General features: G+C 43.8%; 1 protein-coding gene across 3 annotated transcripts in view; it reads left to right on the top strand.

Moving 5' to 3' along the window:
• LOC117347043 (parathyroid hormone/parathyroid hormone-related peptide receptor-like) overlaps positions 1-24,819 on the top strand; it is a 95,380-nt gene that overhangs the window by 59,600 nt on the left and 10,961 nt on the right. For 2 of the 3 annotated variants that reach the window (XM_033917351.1, XM_033917350.1), the window contains exons 9-11: positions 2,859-2,925; positions 9,286-9,380; positions 18,641-18,782. In XM_033917351.1, coding sequence (XP_033773242.1) covers positions 2,859-2,925; positions 9,286-9,380; positions 18,641-18,782 — 304 coding nt within the window. Of the gene's footprint in view, positions 1-2,858; positions 2,926-9,285; positions 9,381-18,640; positions 18,783-21,793; positions 21,897-24,819 lie in introns of all 3 variants that reach the window. The other variant, XM_033917352.1, reaches the window with a different exon arrangement.

Raw genomic sequence — 24,819 nt, 5'->3', positions numbered from 1 at the left:
GAGGTTGGGAATTACAGGCCAGTTAGAATGACCTTGGTAGTGAGTAAGCCAATGGAATAATTTCTTAAGTGGAGGATAGTGAGATTTCTAGAACTGAATATACTGCAGGACCCAAGACAGCATGGTTTTATGAGAGGCAGGTCTTGTCAGACAATCTGATTGATTTCTTTGTCTGGGTGACCAAACAGTTGATATGGGAGTGGCGCTAGATGTAGTGTACTTGGACATTAGCAAAGCTTTCGACATGGTGCCGCATAGGCAATTGATAAATAAGCTGAATGCAAGCGGTATGGACCCTAAAGTGACAAACTAGATTAAAACTGGTTAAATGAAAGGAGACAAAGGGTAGTGGTAAATGGCATTTGCTCAGAGGAAAAGGATGTTAATGGAGTGCCACATGGATCGTCCTTGGGCCAGCTCTATTTAACATCTTTGTAGGACTGTTTGGCAAAGTTTGTCTTAACAAATGATACCAAGCTCTGTAATAGGGTAGACACCCCAGAGAGTGTGGATAACATGAGGCAGGAACTAGTAAAGCTTGAAGAATAGTCAGGCAATTGGCAACTAAGATTTAATGCTAAAAATGCAGGGTTATGCACTTGGTATAGGAGGTGAAGAACTTCTGTGCATGGAAGACGAGTGGAACTTGGAAGTGATTGTGTCCGATGATCTCAGGTTGGCAAAACAGGTAGAAAAGGTGATAGTCAAAGCCAGGATGATGCTTGGGTGCATAAGGAGAGGAGTGGCCAATAGGAAAAGGGAGGTAATAATGCCATTCTGGTGAGGCCCCATTTGGAATACTGTGTGCAATTTTGGAGACTGCATATTCAAAAAGATATAAATAGGATGGAGTTGGTCCAGAGGGCTGCTACATGGTTAGTGGCCTTTGTTATAAATCATATGGGGACAGACTTCAAGAACTTAATATGTATATTCTGGAAGAAAGACAGGGGAAAGAGGGGATATGATAGAGATGTTTAAATATCTTCATGGCGTTAATGTAGAGGTGAGTCTTTTTCAAATGAAGGAAAACTCCTGAAGGGAAGGGTATAGTTAAAAGGTGATAGGCTCAGGAGCAATGTAAGAAAATACTTCTTTACAGAAAGGGTGGTAGATGCATGGTGGTGGAGATGAAGACTATCTGAATTCAAGATAGCATGGGACAGGCATGTAGGAGAAGAGGAGATAGCAGATGGTGTGGAAGGGAAGTCTGGATGGGCCATTTGCCCTTTATCTGTCATGTTTCTAAGTATAAAAACCTAAGGCAGGGAAGACAAGAACTTCCTTGGAATGCGCTACCGGAGGAAGTGATCAGGCAGAGTACGGTACAGGGATTCAAGCAGGGATTGGATGGATTCCTGAGGAATAGAGGGATCGTGGGGTACTGAGTAAACCAACCTGGTCGTGCATGTGCAAGACCGGAGGGCTAGGACTTCGATAGGAGGGCAGAACTTAAATAGGAAACCAAGGTGGCAGGGGAGCCCCTTCTGATGATTCAGACAGGCCTTGACCTGTTTTTGGCCACCGCGGGAGCGGACTGCTGGGCAGGATGGACCTGTGGTCTGACCCGGCAGAGGCACTGCTTATGTTCTTATGTTCTTAACTCTGAATGGATAACCCAACTGTACAACTACCCAAAGATCTCACACTAGCCAGAAGGAAATGCTTGGGCAAATAACTAAGTCTTGAGTATAACTCTGAATTTTATAAGAGAGGGAGAGTTTCATGTGGATGGATCTGTGAAATAAAATGCGAGGTGACGTGTACTCAAGTTGTGCCTGTCATGGTCCCAGTAAGACCAAACAAAAGTCGTTCAGATAATGTAAGAGGTGAGCTGGGTTATAAGGAATGATCAGGTTTGCAAGATAATCTGTGGCCCTATAAAGATAAGTCCTAAAAGTGTTATACAAGATTCTCTGTTTAAGTGGAAGCCATTGTTGAGATTTAACAAAGTAGAGACTATCATATTTGACTGCTTTGCAAAGAAGTCTGATGGCTATATTCTGGAGAGTTTAATTTTTTAACTGTATAGTCTGGGATTCCCATATAGATAATATTGCAATAGTCTAATCCTGAAATACAGAATGAATGAATTACAATATGAAAAATGTCACGACTGAAAGGGTAACAGGTAAGAAGTTAACAAAAGGCAAATAAACTTGCCTTAATTAAGACTAAGATCTAAGGTAGAAAAGATCCTGGATTCCCAGTTATAACTCCTAGATAATGAAAGTTATCCACTGCTGCCAGAGTTGAACTGGCTCAGGGGCTTTTGGTATTAAGTGTTAGCATCTAACTTTTGGTATTCCAGTATGGCTTTGTAAGCTGTGGATCAATCACATCATTAGCTAAAAAACCTTCTAATATGTAAAAATTTGAAATAGTTTACTGTAAACAAAAGCTTCTCTCAAAATGAAGTTTCCTAAAACACTCCCACCGTTTTGCACTCCATTCTTCATTTTTGCTTCACTAGAATCCATGAGTTTTAATAAGGCAATTGTGGGGGGGGGAGTGAGAAAAGGAGGGCACATTTGCTTCAACTTGCATAGATAGTGGAAAGGGGAGGACCATCAAGTCATGACTCCACCAATATTTTGGCCAACACAGCATCATCAACCAGAGTAGTAGTAGTAGCTTGGGACCAGGCCAGAGTTTAGTTTGCTTGACCCCTCCAAATAAAAGGTGTTTTGTTGCCATTAACTCTCTGTATGTCTGCTAATACAGCTACCAAAAATGTGCACTACAAAGTCAGATCTACAGATATCTCATAGCTAGAATGATCTTCCACCAGTGCAGTCGTCCACACAGCATGCAAGCTCTTCATCTCTGCATTATGCATTAAAACTTTTGTTTTTTAGGTGCTGGGATGTAAGTGCTGGCAAGATGAAATGGATTTATCAGATCCCTTTACTGGTGGCTATTATGGTAAGAAACCTGTAATGGAATTACTGTAATCTGAACTCCCAAAGGCTTATCCTAGGAGAAATCAAGAATGGGAGGAGTGTGTGGCCCAGTGGTTGGAGCTACAGCCTCAGCACCCTGGGATTGTGGGTTCAAACCCTGCGCTGCTCCTTGTGACCTGGGCAAGTCACTCAGTCCTCCATAGCCCCAGGTACGTTAGATAGATTGTGAGCCCACCAGGACAGATAGGGAAAATGCTTGAGTACCTGATTGTAAAACTGCTTAGATAACCTTGATAGGCGGTATATTAAAAAAAACCTAATTAAAAAAAAAAAAATGTTGGGTCTCAGCAGCCGAGCAGTTTAGCTTCAGATTTAGAAACAAGAGAATACAGATTCTCAGCCATATGTATTTCTGTCATCGCACCTTTGTGCTCTGTTAAAGCACAACACAAACATAAATGATTAAATACTATACCATACATTCCCTTCAAATCCTGACCAAGTCTTCCCAGCTCCTCCTGGTCATTCTCTGAGTCCTCCCTGGACCCCATCTTTCCAGGTCTTATCAAGAGTCCTTCCTCTAACTCTGCTTTGGCCCTCCCGGTCTTCAGCAGCTTTTGGTGCCACTTACCCGTCACTCCACCAGCCACAACTGCTCCAGCCGGTCCCTCTGCCGGATGCACCTCAGAACTCTGGCCAATGCTCCCAGGGTCTACCAGCCTCCAGCTTTAGACTCTTCCAGCACTTCTGTCACTCATAGAAACATAGAAATAGACGGCAGATAAGGGCCAAGGCCCATCTAGTCTGCCCACCTTAATGTCCCTCCCCTACCTTCGCCCTATGAATAGATCCCTCCCCTACCTTCGCCCTGTGAATAGATCCCATGTGACGATCCCATTTGGCCTTAAAATCAGGCACGCTGCTGGCCTCGATCACATGCATTGGAAGACTATTCCAGCGATCAACCACCCTTTCTGTGAAAAAGAATTTCCTGGTGTCAGCTCGTAGTTTCCCTCCCCTAATTTTCCACGGATGCCCTCTTGTTGTCGTGGGACCCTTGAAAAGGAAGATATCTTCCTCCGTCTCTATGCGGCCCGAGAGATACTTGAACGTCTTGATCATGTCCCCCCCTCTCTCTGCGCTCCTCGAGTGAGTATAGCTGCAATTTGTTTAGCCGTTCCTCGTATGGGAGATCCTTGAGTCCCGAGACCATCCGGGTAGCCATTCTCTGAACCGACTCCAGTCTCAGCACATCCTTGCGATAATGTGGCCTCCAGAATTGCACACAGTATTCCAGATGGGGCCTCACCATGGATCTATACAGCGGCATAATGACTTCCGGCTTTCGGCTGACGAAACCCCTGCGTATGCAACCTATGACTTGTCTTGCTTTGGATGAAGCTTGCTCCACTTGATTGGCAGCCTTCATGTCCTCACTGACGATCACCCCTAGGTCACGTTCTGCTTCAGTTCTTGTTAGGATCTCTCCATTTAGGGTGTAAGTCTTGCATGGATTTTGGTTGCCCAGGTGCATAACTTTGCATTTTTTGGCATTGAAGTTGAGTTGCCAGGACCTAGACCAGCGCTCCAGTAGGAGTAGGTTGTGCATCATGTTGTCGGGCATTGAAACATCATCTATTGTGCATTTGCCCACTACATTACTTAGTTTGGCATCATCGGCGAATAATGTTATTTTACCCCGAAGCCCTTCTGCCAAGTCCCTTATAAAGATGTTGAATAGGATTGGGCCCAAGACCGAGCCCTGCGGCACCCCACTGATCACCTCCGTCATTTCAGAGGGTGTGCCATTCACCACCACCCTTTGAAGCCTACCTCCAAGCCAGTTCCCAACCCATTTCGTCAATGTGTCACCTAATCCTATAGAACTCATCTTGCTCAGCAACCTGCGGTGTGGTACGCTATCGAATGCTTTGCTAAAGTCCAGGTACACAATGTCCAGGGACTCCCCAATATCTAGCTTCCCCGTCACCCAGTCAAAGAAGCTGATCAGGTTGGATTGGCACGATCTCCCTTTTGTAAATCCATGTTGATGGGGATCCCGTAGATTCTCCTCATCCAGGATCTTATCCAATTGGTGTTTTATTAGAGTTTCCATTAGTTTGCTCACTATCGATGTTAGACTCACCGGTCTGTAGTTTGCTGTCTCCATCGTCTTAACCTGCATGCACGTGCTGAGGGTTCTTCAGCCCCTCAGCCATCTTATCACAGATTCGTGTCCCGAGGACTCTCCTTCCTAGATTGTTCTTCACTGGTCCCGCCACCGATCGTCAAGCCTGAGCCACTTCCTCAACTCTAGGCTCTACAGGGTCCTCTGGTTACTTTGTATAAAGTTGTTTTATTGTTTGTTTCCTAATTTTAAATTGTCATACACATTGAAGTATTTGACATTGCGTGTTCAACAAATTTTTAAGAAACTTTAAACTTCAGCTCTTTCCTGCTAGTGTACAAGTCCTCTCGGACCCTCCCACCACTGAGCTTCATTACAGGGCCAGATCTCTGTCCCAGATCTCTCTCTCTGCCAGCGAATAGGTCCCCATGGACCCTCCCACCACCAGACTTCCATTGTCCACTGTACTAGTCTCCAGAGCTGGTCAGCTTAGCCACTCTACTCTACTGTACCAGGCCCCTTGTTAGAGCCAATCAGCAGTGGCCTTAAGTGATTACCAGGAGTTAGGCCAGCATTTTTCCTCCTAAAGTTCACCCATCTCCCAAAGGCTCTCTTCCTTTCACCAGATCTCTGCTTGGGAACTGTCCTTTTCAGCACCACAACTTACTCAGGCTGAGTGGAGAGCTCCCAACAGTACTTGCAGCTCTTATGCAAATCAAACTCATTCTTTTAGCTGCTCAGACGCCCTCTGGTGGAATGCCAGTGACAGAACTTTACCCTCTTACAATTATTCAGTAGGATGAGCTGCCATTTACAACAATATGGAAAATGTCAATGATATATCCCAAATCTTTGCATGTCATTAGCAAATGAAAACAAGCAGATAAACATTTGTACACTCAACAGTGTGTATTGCATTTGTACACTCAACAGCTTTGCTCCCATAACAACAAAATGTCTGGAAATAAAATGAACATTCCTGGTAATTACATCAAAGAAAACTTTTCTGGCTGCCCATCCCTAGTGCACAGCCTGGTGTATTCCATTTTTGCTCATTATTTTTAGCAATGTCTTGCTTATGAGGGGGTGCTGAAAAGTTCTCAGTCAAACATGGATTTACTATGGGGAGATCCTGCCAATCCAACCTGATCAGCTTCTTTGACTGGGTGACGAGGAAGCTGGATGTTGGGAAGCCCCTGGACATCGTATACTTAGACTTCAGCAAAGCTTTCGATAGCGTACCACACCGCAGGCTGTTGAACAAAATGAGTTCTATAGGACTGGGTGACACTTTGACAAAATGGGTTGAGAACTGGCTTGGAGGCAGGCTTCAGCGGATGGTGGTGAATGGCACCCCCTCTGAAATGACAGAGGTGATCAGTGGAGTGCCGCAGGGATCGGTCTTGGGCCCGATCCTGTTCAATATCTTTATAAGAGACTTAGCAGAAGGGCTTCGAGGTAAAATAACGTTATTCGCAGATGACGCCAAACTATGCAATGTAGTAGAAAGGAGTGCAACGGTCAAAAACTCAATATCCGACAATATGACGCACGACCTACTCCTATTGGAGCGCTGGTCTAGGATCTGGCAACTAGGTTTCAATGCCAAAAAATGCAAGGTCATGCACCTTGGCAGCCAAAACCCATGCAGAAGTTACACCCTTAATGGCGAGATCCTAGCAAGGACTGTAGCAGAACGGGACTTAGGGGTGATCATCAGTGAAGACATGAAGACTGCCAATCAAGTGGAGCAGGCTTCATCTAAGGCTAGACAAATCATAGGGTGTATATGTAGGGGTTTTGTCAATCATAAGCCTGAAGTCATTATGCCATTGTATAGATCCATGGTGAGACCCCATCTGGAATACTGTGTACAATTCTGGAGGCCTCATTACCGCAAAGATGTGCTGAGACTGGAGTCGGTCCAGCGAATGGCCACCCGGATGGTCTCAGGACTCAAGGACCTCCCGTACGAGGAACGGCTGGATAAGTTGCGTCTATACTCACTCGAGGAACACAGAGAAAGGGGAGACATGATCGAGACGTTCAAATATCTCACGGGCCGCATCAAGGTGGAAGAAGATATCTTCTTTTTCAAAGGTCCCACGGCTACAAGAGGGCATCGGTGGAAAATCAGGGGAGGGAAGCTGCACGGTGACATCAGAAAATACTTTTTCACCGAGAGAGTGGTAGATCGCTGGAATGGTCTTCCACTTCAGGTGATTGAGGCCAGCAGCGTGACCGATTTTAAGACAAAATGGGATCGTCACGTGGGTTCTCTTCACAGAGAAAGGTAGGGGTGGGTCATTAAGGTGGGCAGACTGGATGGGCCGTGGCCCTTATCTGCCGTCTATTTCTATGTTTCTATGTTTCTATGTAAACCAACCAACTTCCTAAATTCTGAGCATTATTTTGCCACTGTAACTGAAAAGAGTTATCTTAAGTGCCGATTTGCGGAAACTAAATTCTGCCGTTGTATCGGGCGATGGTGTGCCCACATCTGGAGTACTGTGTCCAATATTGGTCGCCGTACCTTAAGAAGGATATGGTGATACTCAAGAGGGTTCAGAAAAGAGCGACACAATTGATAAAAGGTATGGAAAACCTTTCATACGCTGAAAGATTGGAGAAATTGGGGCTCTTTTCCCTGGAGAAGCGGAGACTTAGAGGGGACATGATAGAGACTTACAAGATCATGAAAGGCATAGAGAAAGTGGAAAGGGACAGATTCTTCAAACTTTCAAAAACTACAAGAACGAGAGGCCATTCGTAAAAGTTAAGAGGGAACAGATTCAGAACCAGTGCTAGGAAGTTCTTCTTCACCCAAAGGGTGGTAGACACCTGGAATGCGCTTCCAGAGGACGTGATAGGACAGAGTACAATATCGGGGTTCAAGAAGGGATTGGATAATTTCCTGAAGGAAAAGGGGATAGAAGGGTATGGCTAGAGGATCACTATACAGGGCAAATAACTAAGCACACTAGAGCGACCATTAAGACAATACAAAATATTCATGTATAATAATGCCAATCCAGCTCAGCACTCCCAAATGCTTGTTTTTCTATTTATACCTCAAATACCATACATGCACCACCACTCACCCTATCAAACATGCAATCCAACTCATCTATACCACTATCCCTCCTCTCCCCCTCCCTTCTATCTAGTGTTTTCTAGAACAAAAATCATAAGATATGGGGAACAATTTTTGAAATGTGTGCCACAATTTGGTATATTGTACAACTTCCAATGTGCATGCATTAGACATAGTAACATAGTAGATGACGGCAGATAAAGACCCGAATGGTCCATACAATCTGCCCAACCTGATTCAATTTAAATTTTTTCTTCTTAGCTATTTCTGGGCAAGAATCCAAAGCTCTACCCAGTATTGTGCTTGGGTTCCTACTGCCGAAATCTCCGTTAAAACCTACTCCAGCCCATCTACACCCTCCCAGCCATTGAAGCCCTCCCCAGCCCATCCTCCACCAAACGGCCATATACAGACACAGACCATGCAAGTCTGCCCAGAACTGGCCTTAGTTCAATTTTTAATATTATTTTCTGATTCTAGATCCTCTGTGTTCATCCCACGCTTCTTTGAACTCAGTAACAGTTTTACTCTCCACCACCTCTCTCGGGAGTGCATTCCAGGCATCCACCACCCTCTCCGTAAAGTTGAATTTCCTAACATTGCCTTTGAATCTACCACCTCTCAACCTCAAATTATGTCCTCTGGTTTTACCATTTTCCTTTCTCTGGAAAAGATTTTGTTCTACGTTAATACCCTTCAAGTATTTGAACGTTTGAATCATATCTCCCCTGACTAGGTCAGGGGTAGGCAATTCCAGTCCTCGAGAGCGGGAGCCAGGTCAGGTTTTCAGGATATCCACAATAAATATGCATGAAATAGATTTGCATCTCAAGGAGGCAGTGCATGCACATCCATCTCATACATATTCATTGTGGATATCCTGAAAACCTGACCTGGCTCCAGCTCTTGAGGACCAGAATTTCCTATCCCTGGACTAGGTCCTTAGTTCAAACTTAGCTAACTCCCACATTTTCTGATCCCATCTCTGAATAGACGCAGCCTCATCCACTGTCCAACACTTTTTTTAAATAAAAAGATTTAGGAGATTATGACCAGATATGTAGCTTTTCTTAAGTTAATAGCAGGGGTATAACAATTAAATGCCGATGAATATTGATTTTTGATACTTATTGATGAGCCCCCACCCTCTCTCTCTCAAGATAAATTTCTTCCTTTTTCTGAATATTGTGAGGGTCCTGGCATCCAAGCTCTGGGGAACCAACACAGGAACGCTAAATCCTCGACACCAGTACAGGTGGGTGCTGAATCTGATGCATGATCTAAGGTTTTTTGGTTTTATATCCCATGATCGCAACACATTTTCTGTTTTCTTTCCAGATTTTTTTTTCTCCAGTTATCAGGGTGGTTTCTTTATTGATTGTTTCATTTCAGATGCTTTAAAAAAAATTAGAAATACAGGTACATATCCACTGTTTATATTCTGCAAGTCAGGGCCAGTTTTAGACATGTTGGAGCCCAGGGCAGAAATTAAGGAGGGGGACCCTGATCCCTTCTCCACCTCCCCCCCCCCCCGATATCCCCACCTCCAATTACTACCACACATTAAACCTGAAGGCCAGGATTCTCAAAAAAAACACGTTAAAAAGTGACGATCTGCTAGTGAATTCTCCAAAAAACGCTCATGTAAATGAGGTTGGCGGAGAGTAGCGAAAACTCGCTAAATTTTAATGTGCCCATCACTGGTGATAGTGATGGGCACATGCGCAGAAAAATATGCAAAAAGGAAAGGAAAACAAAAACACAACAACGGGAGAGATGTTTCACCAACAAACAGGTCCCATCCAATGTCTAGCTATGGAATCTCCTAGAAACAACCTCCTAACCTCCCTGACCTTATATCTACACTGCTTCAGACTCTGGTCCTTTAGAGCATCAGCCTTTGAAACTATCCTCTCCCACCACTCCTACAACAGGCAAGTAAGATTTGACTGTTTCCAACGTCCCTATCTTCCCCACAACAATTGCTTAGAGCCAGGTCCTTTTCCGATTCAAGTACCCACCACCTCTCCAAAACCATCCCAAAAGACAATGCCTGTTGAAAAACATAACACTTACTTACAGAACCCACCTTCATACCAGACTTTTACACCTATCTCCTGTGCCCATCAGAAACAAAGCCCAATTAGTGAAAGACTGGCTAATAGAAACCCAGATAGACATATTATTCTTGACTGAAACTTGGCTCATATCAGACATCGACATAATTATCAATGATATCTTATCTAACGGCTACAAAATTATCCCTCTCTCCAGAAACTTTAGAAGAGGAGGTGGTATTGCCATTATCCTTAAGGATCACTTCAACTTCAAGATCATAGACTCCAAATCAATGGACGATTTAGACATCTTTTCCTGCGACCTCTCAAAGCATGATCTTACAAACCACCTAATCACCATTCTGTTTTACATTCCTCCAAACAAATGGAATAAAGCCAGCGAGGACTTCTTCAAATTTCTCCTACTAAATGCATCCAAGGACAAATACAATCTGTTACTTGGTGACATCAACCTCCACCTGGAACAACAAGACACACCAACAGTAAAGGACGTATTCTCTTTCTTGACATCCCTGGGATTCTGTACTTCTACTGCGACTGCCACCCACCAGAAAGGTCACCATTTAGACTTAATCTCCTTCTCATCCAAAGATCTCTCCTCCTCACATATCAATTTAACAAATGTAACCTAGACTGACACCATCTGGTCGGACCATCCGATGGCTAACTTTCAAATCCTATGGAACAATCCCCCCCCCCCAATATAACAATAAAATACAGAAAGAAAAACCCAACCACAAGTTTTAGACCTTCTCTAAATCCCACAGAATTCTTGTCCCACTTTGACACATTATTCAAATTTAACACTGAAAAGGAGTTCAACTCTAATTGGACCAACTTTAGCAATCAAATCTTAGACAAAATTGCACCCCTAAATAAAGGAAAAAAGACGACATGTAAGAACATAAGAATTGCCGCTGCTGGGTCAAACCAGTAGTCCATTATTCCCAGAAGTCAGCTCACTTGGCGGCCCTTAGGTCAAAGACCAGTGCTGGCTGGTACGACACAGAACTAACAACACTAAAACAAAAGGCACGACAACTAGAAAGAATATGGAACAAAACAAAGAACAAAAAGGATAAAGCAATATGGAGATCTACGATAAATGATCTACTTTACGGAGAGGGTAGTGGATGCCTGGAATGCGCTCCCGAGAGAGGTGGTGGAGAGTAAAACTGTGACTGAGTTCAAAGAAGCGTGGGATGAACACAGAAGATTTAGAATCAGAAAATAATATTAAATATTGAAATAGGCCAGTTACTGGGCAGACTTGCACAGTCTGTGTCGGTGTATGGCCGTTTGGTGAAGGATGGACAGGGGAGGGCTTCAATGGCTGGGAGGGTGTAGATGGGCTGGAGTAAGTCTTAACAGAGATTTTGGCAGTTGGAACCCAAGCACAGTACCGGGTAAAGCTTTGGATTCTTGCCCAGAAATAGCTAAGAAGAAAAATTAAAAAAAAAAAATTAATTGAATCAGGTTGTGCAGACTGGATGGACCATTCAGATCTTTATCTGCCGTCATCTACTATGTTACTATGTAAATGAGTACAAAAGAATTACTAAGGAAAAACAGCATACCTTCTACTCTAACAAAATAGGATCCTCCACAACTAATAGCATAGAACTCTTCAGATTAATTAACACCCTATTTGAGATTGACCACCTCAAAAGATCCTCCTCCACCCAACTACTATACATGAAGAAGGACACGGTACTACTCGAAAGGGTTCAGAGAAAAGCGACTAAAATGGTTAAGGGGCTGGAGGAGTTGCAGTACAGTGAGAGATTGGAGAAACTGGGCCTCTTCTCCCTTGAAAAGAGGAGACTGAGAGGGGACATGATCGAAACATTCAAAATACTGAAGGGAATAGACTTAGCAGATAAAGACAGATTTTTCACCCTCTCCAAGGTAGGGAAAACGAGAGGGCACTCTCTGAAGTTAAAAGGGGATAGATTCGGTACAAACGTAAGGAAGTTCTTCTTCACCCAGAGAGTGGTGGAAAACTGGAACGCTCTTCCGGAGGCTGTTATAGGGGAAAACACCTTCCAGGGATTCAAGACAAAGTTAGACAAGTTCCTGCTGAACCAGAACCTACTTAGGTAGGGCTGGTCTTTGACCTAGGGTCCGCTGCGGGAGCGGACTGCTGGGCACGATGGACCACTGGTCTAACCCAGCAGCAGTAATTCTTATGATCTTATGTTCAAATACGGGACTACAAACTAAAAGTACTAATATATACAAATGAAACCCTAAGATTCGAGACTCTGCATGCAGTGTCTCGAATGCATTTCTTCCTAACAGTGCAAAATATATGAAGAATGCATTTCTTCCTAACAGTGCAAAATATAGAGAACAGATGTAAATTCCCAAAATTGGCACAATTCAATCACTAAATTGAAAATAAAATAATTTCCCCTACCTTTGTTGCCTGGTGATTTTGGTTTTCAAACTATCTTTCCCAGCCTCTGGCTGCACTTCCTTCTGTCTGTGCTCTTAACTGTGTATCCAGGGCCAACTTATCTATTTGCTGTTTTTCTCTCCTTCACTTTCTAGCAGACATCCATCTTTAATCACAATTTATCCCCTAATTCTATGAAATTTGATTTATGAAAGCAGCTTATTGATTGATGTTGCTCCCATATACTCAGAGATGCACAGCTCTAGTGGAGGGTGTCTGCTCTCCTCGCGGAGCTTATTAGTCCAGTCATAGCATATGTTTATGCTTCTTCAATCAATTTCTGTTTTCTATTTTATCTTTTTTATACATTTTTATTTCTTTTTCTATGCCTGATATTTAGCATTTAATGCCTTAGAGTGTAACTAGCAAGCAAAAATGCCATCACTTATCTTGACCATTTTTAGATCTTTTTGAAATTGTTGTAGCTGACCTATCAATCTTACTTTCCTAAGTGTCCCGTTATCTCACCAGTTAAGATGGCGAGAAAATATTTCTGTGACATCTTAGCCATTCCACCAGACAATTTACCTCCAAATTGTTAGAGCTTATTATTTGAACATTAAGAGGCCTCAAGGGGAATCTACTCCTGTAGAAATAACAATAGATAATGTGGGGGGCATGAATTTGTCTTCTGGAAAGTTCCCTTGAGGTGGTAACAGATAGAACCACTATGTTGATAACTCTAGCTTTGGAAAGTGATAGGGAATATATTCTTCATCTGTACTTTTGACACATTAATGATAAGTTTTTAGGCTCTAATGTTCGAATGTTTCCAGATCTTGCTCAGAAAACCAGAAGCGAAGGAAAGAATTCTTGGCTTTGAGGCCAAGAGTCCTTGCTCTTGGGGTTACGTTTCTTGTTAAATTTCCTGCAAAATGTTATGGGGCTCATAATCGAAAGAGAAAAATGTCCAAAAACCGGCCTAAGTTGGCACTTGGATGAACATTTCTCAAAAACGTCCAAGCGCCGATAATAAAACCAGGTTTTGGATGTATTTCTAAACGACCTAGGCCTTCATAGTGCCGCTCAACATCCAAAGCTAAACGGGGCGTTTCGGGAGGCATGTCGAGGGCGGGAGTTGGGCGGGACGTGGGCCAGCTTAGACTTAGACTATGTTTTACATGGTCTAAGTCACAACGTCCAAGTTCCGTCTAGGCTCTGTTGTTAAACTTTCGGTTATATATGCTGTACGACTAAGTCACAAAAACCCACCTAAACTCACCAGATAAGCACTGCAAACACATAGCACAGACCCCCACACACTACCCCAGTGATCACCAACCCCCCTCACCCATAAAAATTTTATTGACAACTTTAAATTTCAGCCTCCAGACAATCATCACCTGGCCGCCTGGCATAGGAAAGAACATAAGAAGTTGCCTCCGCTGGGGCAGACCAGAGGTCCATCCTGCCCAGCGGTCCGCTCCTGCGGCGGCCCATCAGGCCCACTGCCTGAACAGTGGTCTCTGACTAATTTTATAATTTACCTCTAAACCTGTCCCTATAACCTTACTTCTACTCCTATCTGTACCCCTCAATCCCTTTGTCCTCTAGGTACCTGTCCAGACCTTCTTTGAAGCCCTGTAGCGTACTTCTGCCTATCACATCCTCCGGCAGCGCGTTCCATGTATCCACCACCCTCTGGGTGAAAAAGAACTTCCTGGCGTTTGTTCTAAACCTTTCCCCTTTCAATTTCTCCGAGTGCCCCCTTGTACTTGTGGTTCCCCTTAGTTTGAAAAATCTGTCCCTGTCCACTTTTTCTATGCCCTTCATGATCTTGAAGGTTTCTATCATGTCTCCCCTGAGTCGTCGCTTTTCCAGGGAGAAAAGCTATTTCAGTCTGTCAGTATATGAAAGGTCCCCCATATCCTTTATTAGCTTAGTTGCTCTTCTTTGGACTCTCTCAAGTACCGCCATGTCTTTCTTGAGGTACGGCGACCAGTACTGGGCACAGTACTCCAGGTGCGGGCGCACCATTGCACGATACAGTGGCAGGATGACTTCCTTCGTCCTGGTTGTGTTATCTTTCTTAATGATACCCAACATTTTGTTCGCTTTCCTTGAGGCTGTGGCGCACTGCGCCGACGCCTTCAATGCTGTGTCCACCATCACTCCCAGGTCTCTTTCAAGGTTGCTCACCCCTAGCAGTGATCCCCCCATCTTGTAAGTGAACATCGGGTTCTTTTTCCCAATATGCATGACCTTGCATTTCTCTATGTTGAAGCTCATTTGCCACTTTTTAGCCCACTCTTCCAGTGTTGTCAGATCTTTTTGGAGGTCTTTGCAGTCCTCCATGGTTATGACCCTGCTGTATAGTTTAGTGTCATCCGCAAATTTAATAACCTCACATTTTGTTCCCGCCTCCAGGTCGTTAATAAATATATTGAACAGCACCGACCCCTGTGGAACTCCGCTCGTGACCCTTTGCCAATCTGAGTAATGGCCCTTTACTCCAACCCTCTGTTTCCTGTCCACCAGCCAGTTTTTGATCCATCGGTGGACCTCCCCTTGCACCCCGTGGTTCCATAGCTTCTTTAGCAGTCTTTCGTGTGGTACCTTGTCGAAGGCTTTTTAGAAGTCAAGGTAAATGATGTCTATGGATTCCCCTCTATCCACCTGGCTGTTCACCCCCTCAAAGAAGTATAATAAGTTTGTGAGGCATGATCTGCCCTTGCAGAAGCCATGTTGGCTCGACTTTAGCTGCCCATTTTTTTCGATGTGTTCCCAAATGCTGTCTTTAATCAGCGCTTCCATCATCTTTCCCGGGACCGAGGTCAAGCTCACCAGCCTGTAGTTTACTGGGTCTCCCCTTGAGCCTTTCTTGAATATGGGCGTGACATTTGCTATTTTCCAGTCCTCTGGGATCTCTCCAGTTTTTAGGGATAGGTTGTATATTTGTCGAAGTGGCTCAGCTATTTCGTTCCTTAGTTCCTTGAGTACCCTTGGGTGAATGCCGTCCGGACCTGGCGATTTGTCGCACTTTAGCCTGTCTATCTGCCTGAGGACATCCATCTTGCTCACCTCTAGTTGGACCAGATTTTCATCCTGATCTTTTTCCAATCTCCTCGGGTTCCGGAATGTTGGTTGTGTCCTCCATTGTGAAAACTGACGTGAAGAACTCATTTAACCTGTCCGCTATCTCCTTTTCTTCTTTTACCACTCCCTTTCTGTCTCCATCATCCAAGGGTCCTACTTCCTCCCTTGCTGGTTGCTTCCCCTTGACATACCTGAAGAATGATTTGAAGTTTGTTGCTTCCCCTGCCAGTCTTTCTTCATATTCTCTTTTTGCTTTCCTAACCACTCGGTGGCACTCCTTTTGGTGTCTTTTATGCTCCTTTTGGTTGTCCTCTGTCTGGTCCTTTTTCCATTGTTTGAATGATGCCTTCTTATCACTTATTGCCTTTTTCACTGCATTTGTTATCCACACTGGGTTTTTTGTTCTATTTTTCTTGCACCCTTTCCTGAACTTGGGGACGCCTAGTCGTCCAGCCCAGAGGCAGCTTAAGTCGTCTTGGAGGTGGGTTAGGGACCCACAGAGAGGAGGACCCATGCCCATAAGCCCCTGTAATCACTGCATTGATACTGAAACATGTGCACTGTCCTATACACCCCCACAACCCTTTTTTACTGGCATATAAGTGGCTCCTGCAGCCATATGGGCTATTGGGGTGGTAGATAAGTGGGTGTAGGGGATTCTGGAGGTGGTTTGGGGGGCTCACCATCACCTATAAGGGAGCTGTAGTGAGGAAAAGCCATGGCACCCTTTTTGTGAAGTTCACAGCAGTGCCCTGTAAGGTACCCCACTATTTAGGTGGCATGTCTAGGTGTGCAGTCCATCACTTTGCAGACCCTTCCCACGTCCAACAGGGCTTGTTCTAGGCATTTTGGACTTGGACGGAAATGTGGTATAAAGATGGACGATTTAGTGGCTTGGACAATCAGATCGGCAGGACGTATAATTAAGACGATTTTCGAAAGTAAAAAGAAGTTGGATATATCTTTTGAAAATGTGTCTTAGGTTTTTTTTAACTTTGGACGACTTGCGATATGGACGTAAACGGACTTAGACGTCCCTTTCAATTATGCCCCTCTATGTATTTTATCAAAATAAGAATTTTCTTTTCTTTGAGCCTAAACAGAAGGGTTAGTATCTTAGTCTAATGATAAATGACCTTCCATCTGGCTGTAAGACGGGTCATCTAGTGCTGTCACTCTAATATAAGTTTGTTTTTAATGAGTTCAAGTTAATTTCCTTTCTTGATCTCCTATATGGTGGGCTAAATAGGAGTTAAAATATTTCCTTATTCTGTATTACTTGATTTGTTATTTTTGTGATCTGTAAATGTAAATGTTTGATTGTAAAATTGAAAAATTTCATAAATAAAAGTTGTTTTTTTAAAAGGGATGGTTAATAAGACAAAGAATGTTATAATGCCCTTGTATTGCTCCATGGTGCAACCTCACCTGGAGTATTGCATTTAATTCTGGTCTCCTTATCTCAAGAAAGATATAGTGGCACTAGAAAAGGTTCAAAGAAGAGTGACCAAGATGATAAAAGGGATGGAACTCTTCTTGTATGAAGTAAGACTAAAAAAGTTAGGGCTCTTCAGCTTGGAAAAGAGATGGCTGAGGCATAGGCGTCAGAAGGGGGGAAACACAGGAGTCATGGCCGCCCAAAAAATGGTACTCCTGCCATGTCCTGTGATCCCTGGTGGTCCAGAGGTGCAGTGGGCAGGAACAAGCTTTCTGTGCTCCTGCCCCACTGCTAACCCAGTCGTTGGAGGCTGCTGGAGTTTTCTTTAGCTGCTGAGCGTCCCCGAGAAGTAGCGTGCTTTGGCGCTGCTGCTCGACACTGAGCAGCTTCCTGATTGGCTCCTACAAATTCTTGCAATTTGTCAGGAAGCCGATCAGCGCTGAGCAGCAGCACCAAAGCAGGCTACTGCTTGGGGACGCTCAGCAGCTGAAGAGAACTCCAGCAGCCTCCAACAACCGGGTTAGCAGTGGGGCAGGAGCGCAGAAAGCTTGTTCCTGCCCACTGCACCTCTGGACCACCAGGGATCAGAGGAGTTACACAGACAGGGCAGGAGGGCTGGGTGCAGAGCCAGGGGTCTGGATGCAGAGCCTGACAGGGGAGGGGGGCTGGGTGCAGAGGAGGGGAAGGGGCTGGGTGCAGTGCCTGGCAGGGAGGGGGCTGGGTGCAGGGGGTAGGGAGTTGGGAAGGCAGGGAGGACAGATAAATTCTTTGGCAAAGAAGTGCTTCTGTAGTCTGCGTACTGTGACAGGAATCCTGCTAGCCCTACCAGAAACTGGGAGAAAGTCCCTGTAAGCCCAATTATAAACCCTGTCATCGGGTATAGGAAACATCCTGAGCAGTTTAGGAATCCTGTGCACAACTTTAGAAAGGAGCCCATCCCTTTAATTGTGCCCAGAGTTCAGGCTGACTTTGAGAGTGCAGGGCCTTTTAAGAGTTTGTCTATCCCTGCTAGGAGGGGGCATGGCTGATTGCCAGGCTCTCATTTACTGAGCTTTCCTGGTCAGAGAAAAGGGAGAAACAGCTGGAACAAGCAGTTGAATGTAAGCTGGGAAGGAAGCCAGTCCTTCCAGCTGAACCAGGGCCAGCACAAGGCAGTTCCTCCGGGGACTGGAAATGGAGGAACTGGAAGACAGCCAGACCAAGCCAGTCTCAGAAGCCCGGCCTGAAGATTATGATATAGAGTGCCCAGAGGACTATGTTCTGCCTGACTGGGGAGAACAGCAGATGGACTGTGAGTAGGCTGTTGAGCCAAGCCGTTTTTTTTCACTGAAGTTTGCATTTGGATATTTTTGTTTTGAATCCTGCCAGAGTATTGTGCTGGGGACATTGTGGGGTGTGCCAGCTATCCCAGGAACTGTAGAAAACCAGTAGCTGCAATTTAATCCAGACTGAGACCTGCTGGAGTGATGTGCTTACTAATCCTAGAATTCTTCTTCCTCTTGCAGAAAACTCCTAAAGTCCACGCTGGTACTGATGCCACTTTTTGGGGTTCACTATGTGGTTTTTATGGCCATCCCTTACACTGAAGTTTCTGGGATCATTTGGCAGATACAGATGCACTATGAAATGTTGTTCAACTCTTCTCAGGTAATTCCATCGCTCCCTGTATGTGAAACCATGTACATACAGAACAGGTTACCTCCAGTCCCCCTGAACACTGAGTTTTCAGAATTTCCTTAATGAATGACATTTCAGCAGTGTACATGCAAATCTCATACATTTTAATTTCATTAAATCTAGATATATAAAATTGGATGTATGTATGTATGTTGCAACATAAATCTGAAACGCATGGACAGATTTCAACCAAACTTGGTATACATGTCATTGTACAGGTCATTGGTGAGGCCCCACTTGGAGTACTGTGTTCAGTTTTGGAGACTGTATCTGGTGAAAGACGTAGGAAGACTTGAGGCGGTTCAGAGGAGGGCAACGAAAATGATAGGAGGCTTGCGCCAGAAGACGTATGAGGAGAGACTGGAAGCCCTGAATATGTATACCCTAGAGGAAAGGAGAGACAGGGGAGATATGATTCAGACGTTCAAATACTTGAAGGGTATTAATGTAGAACAAAATCTTTTCCAGAAAAAGGAAAATGGTAAAACCAGAGGACATAATTTGAGGTTGAGGGGTGGTAGATTCAGGGGCAATGTTAGGAAATTCTACTTTACGGAGAGGGTAGTGGATGCCTGGAATGCGCTCGCGAGAAAGGTGGTGGAGAGTAAAACTGTGACTGAGTTCAAAGAAGCATGGGATGAACACAGAAGATTTAGAATCAGAAAATAATATTAAATATTGAACTAGGCCAGTTACTGGGCAGACTTGCACGGTCTGTGTCTGTGTATGGCCGTTTGGTGGAGGATGGGCAGGGGAGGACTTCAATGGCTGGGAGGGTGTAGATGGGCTGGAGTAAGTCTTAACAGAGATTTTGGCAGTTGGAACCCAAGCACAGTACCGGGTAAAGCTTTGGAGTCTTGCCCAGAAATAGCTAAGAAGAAAAATTAAAAAAAAAAAAAAAAAAATTTAAATTGAATCAGGTTGGGCAGACTGGATGGACCATTCGGGTCTTTATCTGCCGTCATCTACTATGTTACTATGTATATCAATTACTATCTGGGGAAAATTACTGTGGGGTGGGAAGGGGGTGACATATAAAGAATCATTAAAAAAGACAGATATTCTAACAAAATGGCGGCCAGTTAGGTCATCTGTGCTGTCTCCCTTATTGCTTTATGTTTTATTTATTTTTTTATTTGATCTTTTTTATTGGGTTTATTTTGATTTTATTATTCTGGTTTGGGGCCTCCACTCTTATTTTTTTAAATCGCTAAATTTAAACTACTAACTTTCTTATTTGACCATTGGCTTCAGTCCAACGGTCGAAAGGCCTCCTTCCTACCTGCTATTCCTTGCACCACCGGCGGGTCTATACAGTGCCTGGCATCCGCTCCGTGGATGGGGAAGCTGGCAGTGGACAGCTGAGAAGGGAGCAGTGCTTGATGTCAGGGGAGGTGGATGAGACATCCAGTGTGCTGGTGATCGTGATCTGGTCATAAGGAGGGAGATGCTTTGCATCAGAGGAGGAGGTGGCCTGTGGAGGTTTCGGCTGGAAGTGGGGTGAGAGGGGCAGTCGAGGTGGCGATGATTCCATCTCTTTAGCTGATTTCAGTGGTGGCAGTGGTACACTTTCCTTCCCGGACAGAGCCAAGTCAGAGCTTGTATGCCGATCGAGAGCCAGCTGAGGGGAGTGCAACGCTTCACGTTGGAGGAGGTGGCCTATGAAAATTTCAGTGTTTCCTTCTTGCCTGATTTTGCTTTGACTTTGTGTGGCTTGACATCAGGGGACCTATTATGGCCTGTCTGGTACTCCAGCTCTCCTCGGCAAGATGGATCCAGCCTTTGGGACCCTCCTGCCTCTTCTACCTCACCTTCATCTCGGCTATTGTATCCTGCCATTGCCTTGCATAGGACTGAGCCTTATTTTTAAATTTCTAATTTGCTTAAATTTACTTTATTTTTATTTTTAAAGTAATTTTTGTTTGGTTTTTGTTTTCACCTGTAATGATTACTTGTTAGGATATGTATATATCTTATCTTTCTCTATCTCTACCTTTCCTATCTGAATATGTTCAATGGAGTTTCCTATTTGAATATGTTCTATGGAGTTCCTTTCTGTTTTAACTATTACATTGTAAACCACTTAGGTCAGTAAAATGCGGGAGCGGAATATCAAATTTTGAATAAATATAAACATATTGCTTTGACCAATTGTGTGAAGCTTGGGGAATGATGTCACACTGTTCTGTGCTTTCATTGCTGTAACAATGCCTCCAAGGAAACGTAAGGCAAGTGCAATCAAAGCTACATCTAGAGCTTCAGAGACAGTTCAGCAGCATAAGGCCTGACTACAGGACATGAATCCATAGTTTTCGGGCTCACTGCGACACTCCCGATGTTGTTTAAGTCCAAGTTCAGCCCCATAGAGAGGGCCATTCTTGCTGCTGGAATTGGAATATCTGGGCAATGCTGGGTGATCAGCTAGTTTATGATAAAAAGAAATACAAGTCTATTAATTAAATCAACAGATTTCAAATCCCAGCATAAAATGGAAAGAAAATTTCAGTTGTGCTTCTCTGACATGGTTGCTTTACTTCAACACCATGTCTACTGTAAGCACTCTATCATGAATCAAAAAAACCTTCCTATAAATTTGCTCCTCAACTGAAGGATATTTCTATACAAGTTTCAGTGCACACGTTTCTTTTTAAATCGGCACAAGTTTCCACATGATTATTTCAATGGGTGGATACTTAGCTTAGCCCAACGGATGTTCCGTTTCATGCAACAGTTCTTCCAGAGCCTAGTTCTGTCAAATCTGGAATTGCTGCTTGTTTTCACTGTAACATTGGTTCTAAAAAGAACAGAGACTGTTGAAAAAATTTATCTGGGATAGGTAATTCAGTAGCTTCTCATATAGTGCACATATTCCTTCATGGTGTCTGTCACCATATGTGTTCCTTTACCACTCTTCTAGTTACAAAATAGAAGTACTCTTTAAATAGAATGGCATTTCTCACCACATGTGTCCTTTACATCAGGTCACTTCTGGGTTGGGGAAGAACCAATCTCTGTTCCGGGCTCAGCAACACCTGGCTAACTCCCACACCAAGATCCCTTGAAGAATCCGGGTTTTCCCCCAAGGTAAGACGGGTCTCCTCACCCGAACAAGCAAACACGCTCATGATCGTTGTTTGAACCAAGCACTGGGAGGTCTGAAGTGTTGGAGGGTTAAGGTAGGAGGATCCTTTTTTCTTTCCCATTTTAACCAGGAAAGAGTCACCGCAAACGCTGGAAACAGGCGATACAAGCATCCTCTAATTACAAAAAGGTGGAACTCTTTAAATAGAATTTGCACATATTTGAAGAACTACAATGCATTGTGATTGATCAACAAAAGCACAATATAAGAGGAAGAAACTCGGGGAAAAATTTGATACAGCAGGAGCAATGTTGGATAAATAAACATAACAGATTGCAGCTGAAGGGTTTGAACTCCATTATTGATTGGAAAGTACTTTTATATATCTCCTGTCAAATCTAGACAGGAGTTTGATTTGCCGTGTTGACATCATCAGGAAGAGCAAACTTATAGGAAGGTTTTCTTGATTCATGATGGAGTGCTTACAAGTAGACATGACAAGTTAAAGTTAAGCAACCCATGTCGGAGAAGCATAACTGAAATAACTTCCTTCCATTTTATGTTGGGATTTGAATTCTGTTGATTTAATAAATAGATTTTTATTTTTTTGTTGTGTGGAGGCTACCAGTCAAGTCAATATAAGCCAAGTACAGTTTGATCAGATTTCTGATGCAATTTTTCAAGCAGTAGTTACACTGCTCCTCATAAAACCATCGCTGGACTTTACTTGCCTCTTCCATTATTGCCCCGTCTCCCTCCGCCTCTTCTTATCCAAGCTACTTGAACGTGCTGTTCACCACCATTGCCTCAAATTTCTTTCGTCTCAAGCTATTCTTGACCCCCTGTAATTGGATTCTCGCCTTCTCCATTCTACAAAAACTGCCCTTGCTAAAGTCTCCAATGACCTGCTTCTGGCCAAATCCAAAGGCAAGAAGCATCTAATTCTACCCTCATCCTCCTTATAAAATAATGGCAGATAAAGGCTGAATAGCCCATCCAGTCTGCCCATCCACAGCTTTCACCATCTCCTCTCCCTCTCAACAGTGACTTTGTGGCTCTGGAGAGAAGGTGAAGCAGTCAGGAGGTATTCTCATCAATCCTCCCTGTAGAGCAGTGGTTCCCAAACCTGTCCTGGGGACCCCCAGCCAGTCAGGTTTTCAAGATATCCCTAATGAATATGCATGAGAGAGATTTGCATATAATGGAAGTGACAGGTATGCAAATCTCTTTCATGCATATTCATTAGGGATATCTTGAAAACCTGACTGGCTGGGAGTCCCCCAGGACAGGTTTGGGAACCACTGCTGTAGAGGGTAAAGGCCTGGGCAGAGAAGGCTGCATTCTGGAAATAAATGTACGGCTGTGTGGTGAAGACCACCCCCAGCTGCTGGAGAGGTCTCCAAGAGTTTACCAAAAAGAAAACTCCTCAATACTTTGTTCTGCAGTCAAATGGCAGTTTATTTAGTTCACTTTAGCAAAGCATGCAGCATGCAAATAAGTATGGAGAACAGGAAAAGCTGTCACACAATAGGTTTTTCCTAGATCTGCTCAGTTACACTGACTTTTATAACATTGTTCCTCTTTCCTTATACTATTCCTATGTCCTCTGCTTTACATTGATTCCACCTACTTACTACGTATATCTAGATACATTTTCTTGGAATTGCTTGTTTATTGCCCATGTTCTACCATTTGGGGGAATTTTCAACAAAACTCACAACTCTACACATAACTAGGCCTTGCTCAAGCTTGAAAGATTTCTGTTACAGATTGGTAGCTAGCCCCCTTACCAAGTTCCAGGTCTATTCCACTGATAAGCTGAGTTTTTCTCCTCTACCTTTCCTGATTCTATTTTGCTGCATATCTTCTGTTTTTTTTTCTTGCAAATCACTACTATTGCTTAAGAGGATTCATTCAGAGTTTATACAGTAAACACAGTTTTCCTCCTGTACACCCCAGCTCCAAGTTAAGTTCAAAGACCACCACTGCCATTTTCCTTTAAGGCAAAATCATACCTATTTTCTCAGTGGATGGTATCATTGAGAATGTTTCAGCTTCCTGGACCATGAAATGATTTTCCAAGGGCTGCTGAGCAGGGATGGTATGCATCTCTCAAAGAAGGGAAAAAGTGTCTTCAGCAGCAGACTGGCTAACTTGCTGAAGAGGGCTTTAAACTATGTTGGCAGGGTGATCAAAGCCCCCAGGTAAGTGAATCACTAAATACCTCTACACAAAAGGTAAAAGGGGGCGATGTCTGGAAAGCTGTTTATAGCAATGATTGATAAATGGGAAACAAAGTTCTGGATCTAGAGGCTGTAATGGAAGAGCATGAGTTGGATTTAGTGGCTGTCACAGAGACGTCGTTCATAAAGAACCATGACTGGAATATAGTTATGTCAAGCTATAATCTGTTCAGAAAAGACAAGAGTAGGAAGAAAAGGAGGGGGAGTGGCATTGTATGTTAAAGAGCATATTAAAGCCTCACAATTATGGGTTAATCTGGAAAGAGGGAGTGGAAAATGCATTTACATCGGTGTGATATACAGACCTCCTTCACAGACAGAAGAAGTGGTCAGAGATTTAATACTAGACATAGTAACATAACATAGTAATATAGTAAATGACAGCAGATAAAGACCTGAATGGTCCATCCAGTCTGCATAATAGGTACATGCATTACAAATCCATGATTAAATTAAATCGTCTTTGTTCATTTTCTGGGTTATAGACCGTAGAAGTCTACCAAGGTTCCAACTACTGGAGTTGCCACTGAAGCTCACTACAGCCTATCTAGACCAGATACACCAGTCTGCCTCCTGAGATTTCAGGCGTGCCGCAACGCACTGGCGAGGAGGAGAGTCATCCAAGCCGGCTGACTACCTACAGGACTAAACTAAACCTTAAGTTTATATACCACATCCTCTC

Source organism: Geotrypetes seraphini, chromosome 13 (genome assembly GCF_902459505.1).
Source record: "Geotrypetes seraphini chromosome 13, aGeoSer1.1, whole genome shotgun sequence".
NCBI lineage: Eukaryota > Metazoa > Chordata > Amphibia > Gymnophiona > Dermophiidae > Geotrypetes > Geotrypetes seraphini.
The sequence above is the reverse complement of the archived record's forward strand: the minus strand, read 5'-3'. Positions and strand labels throughout refer to the sequence as shown.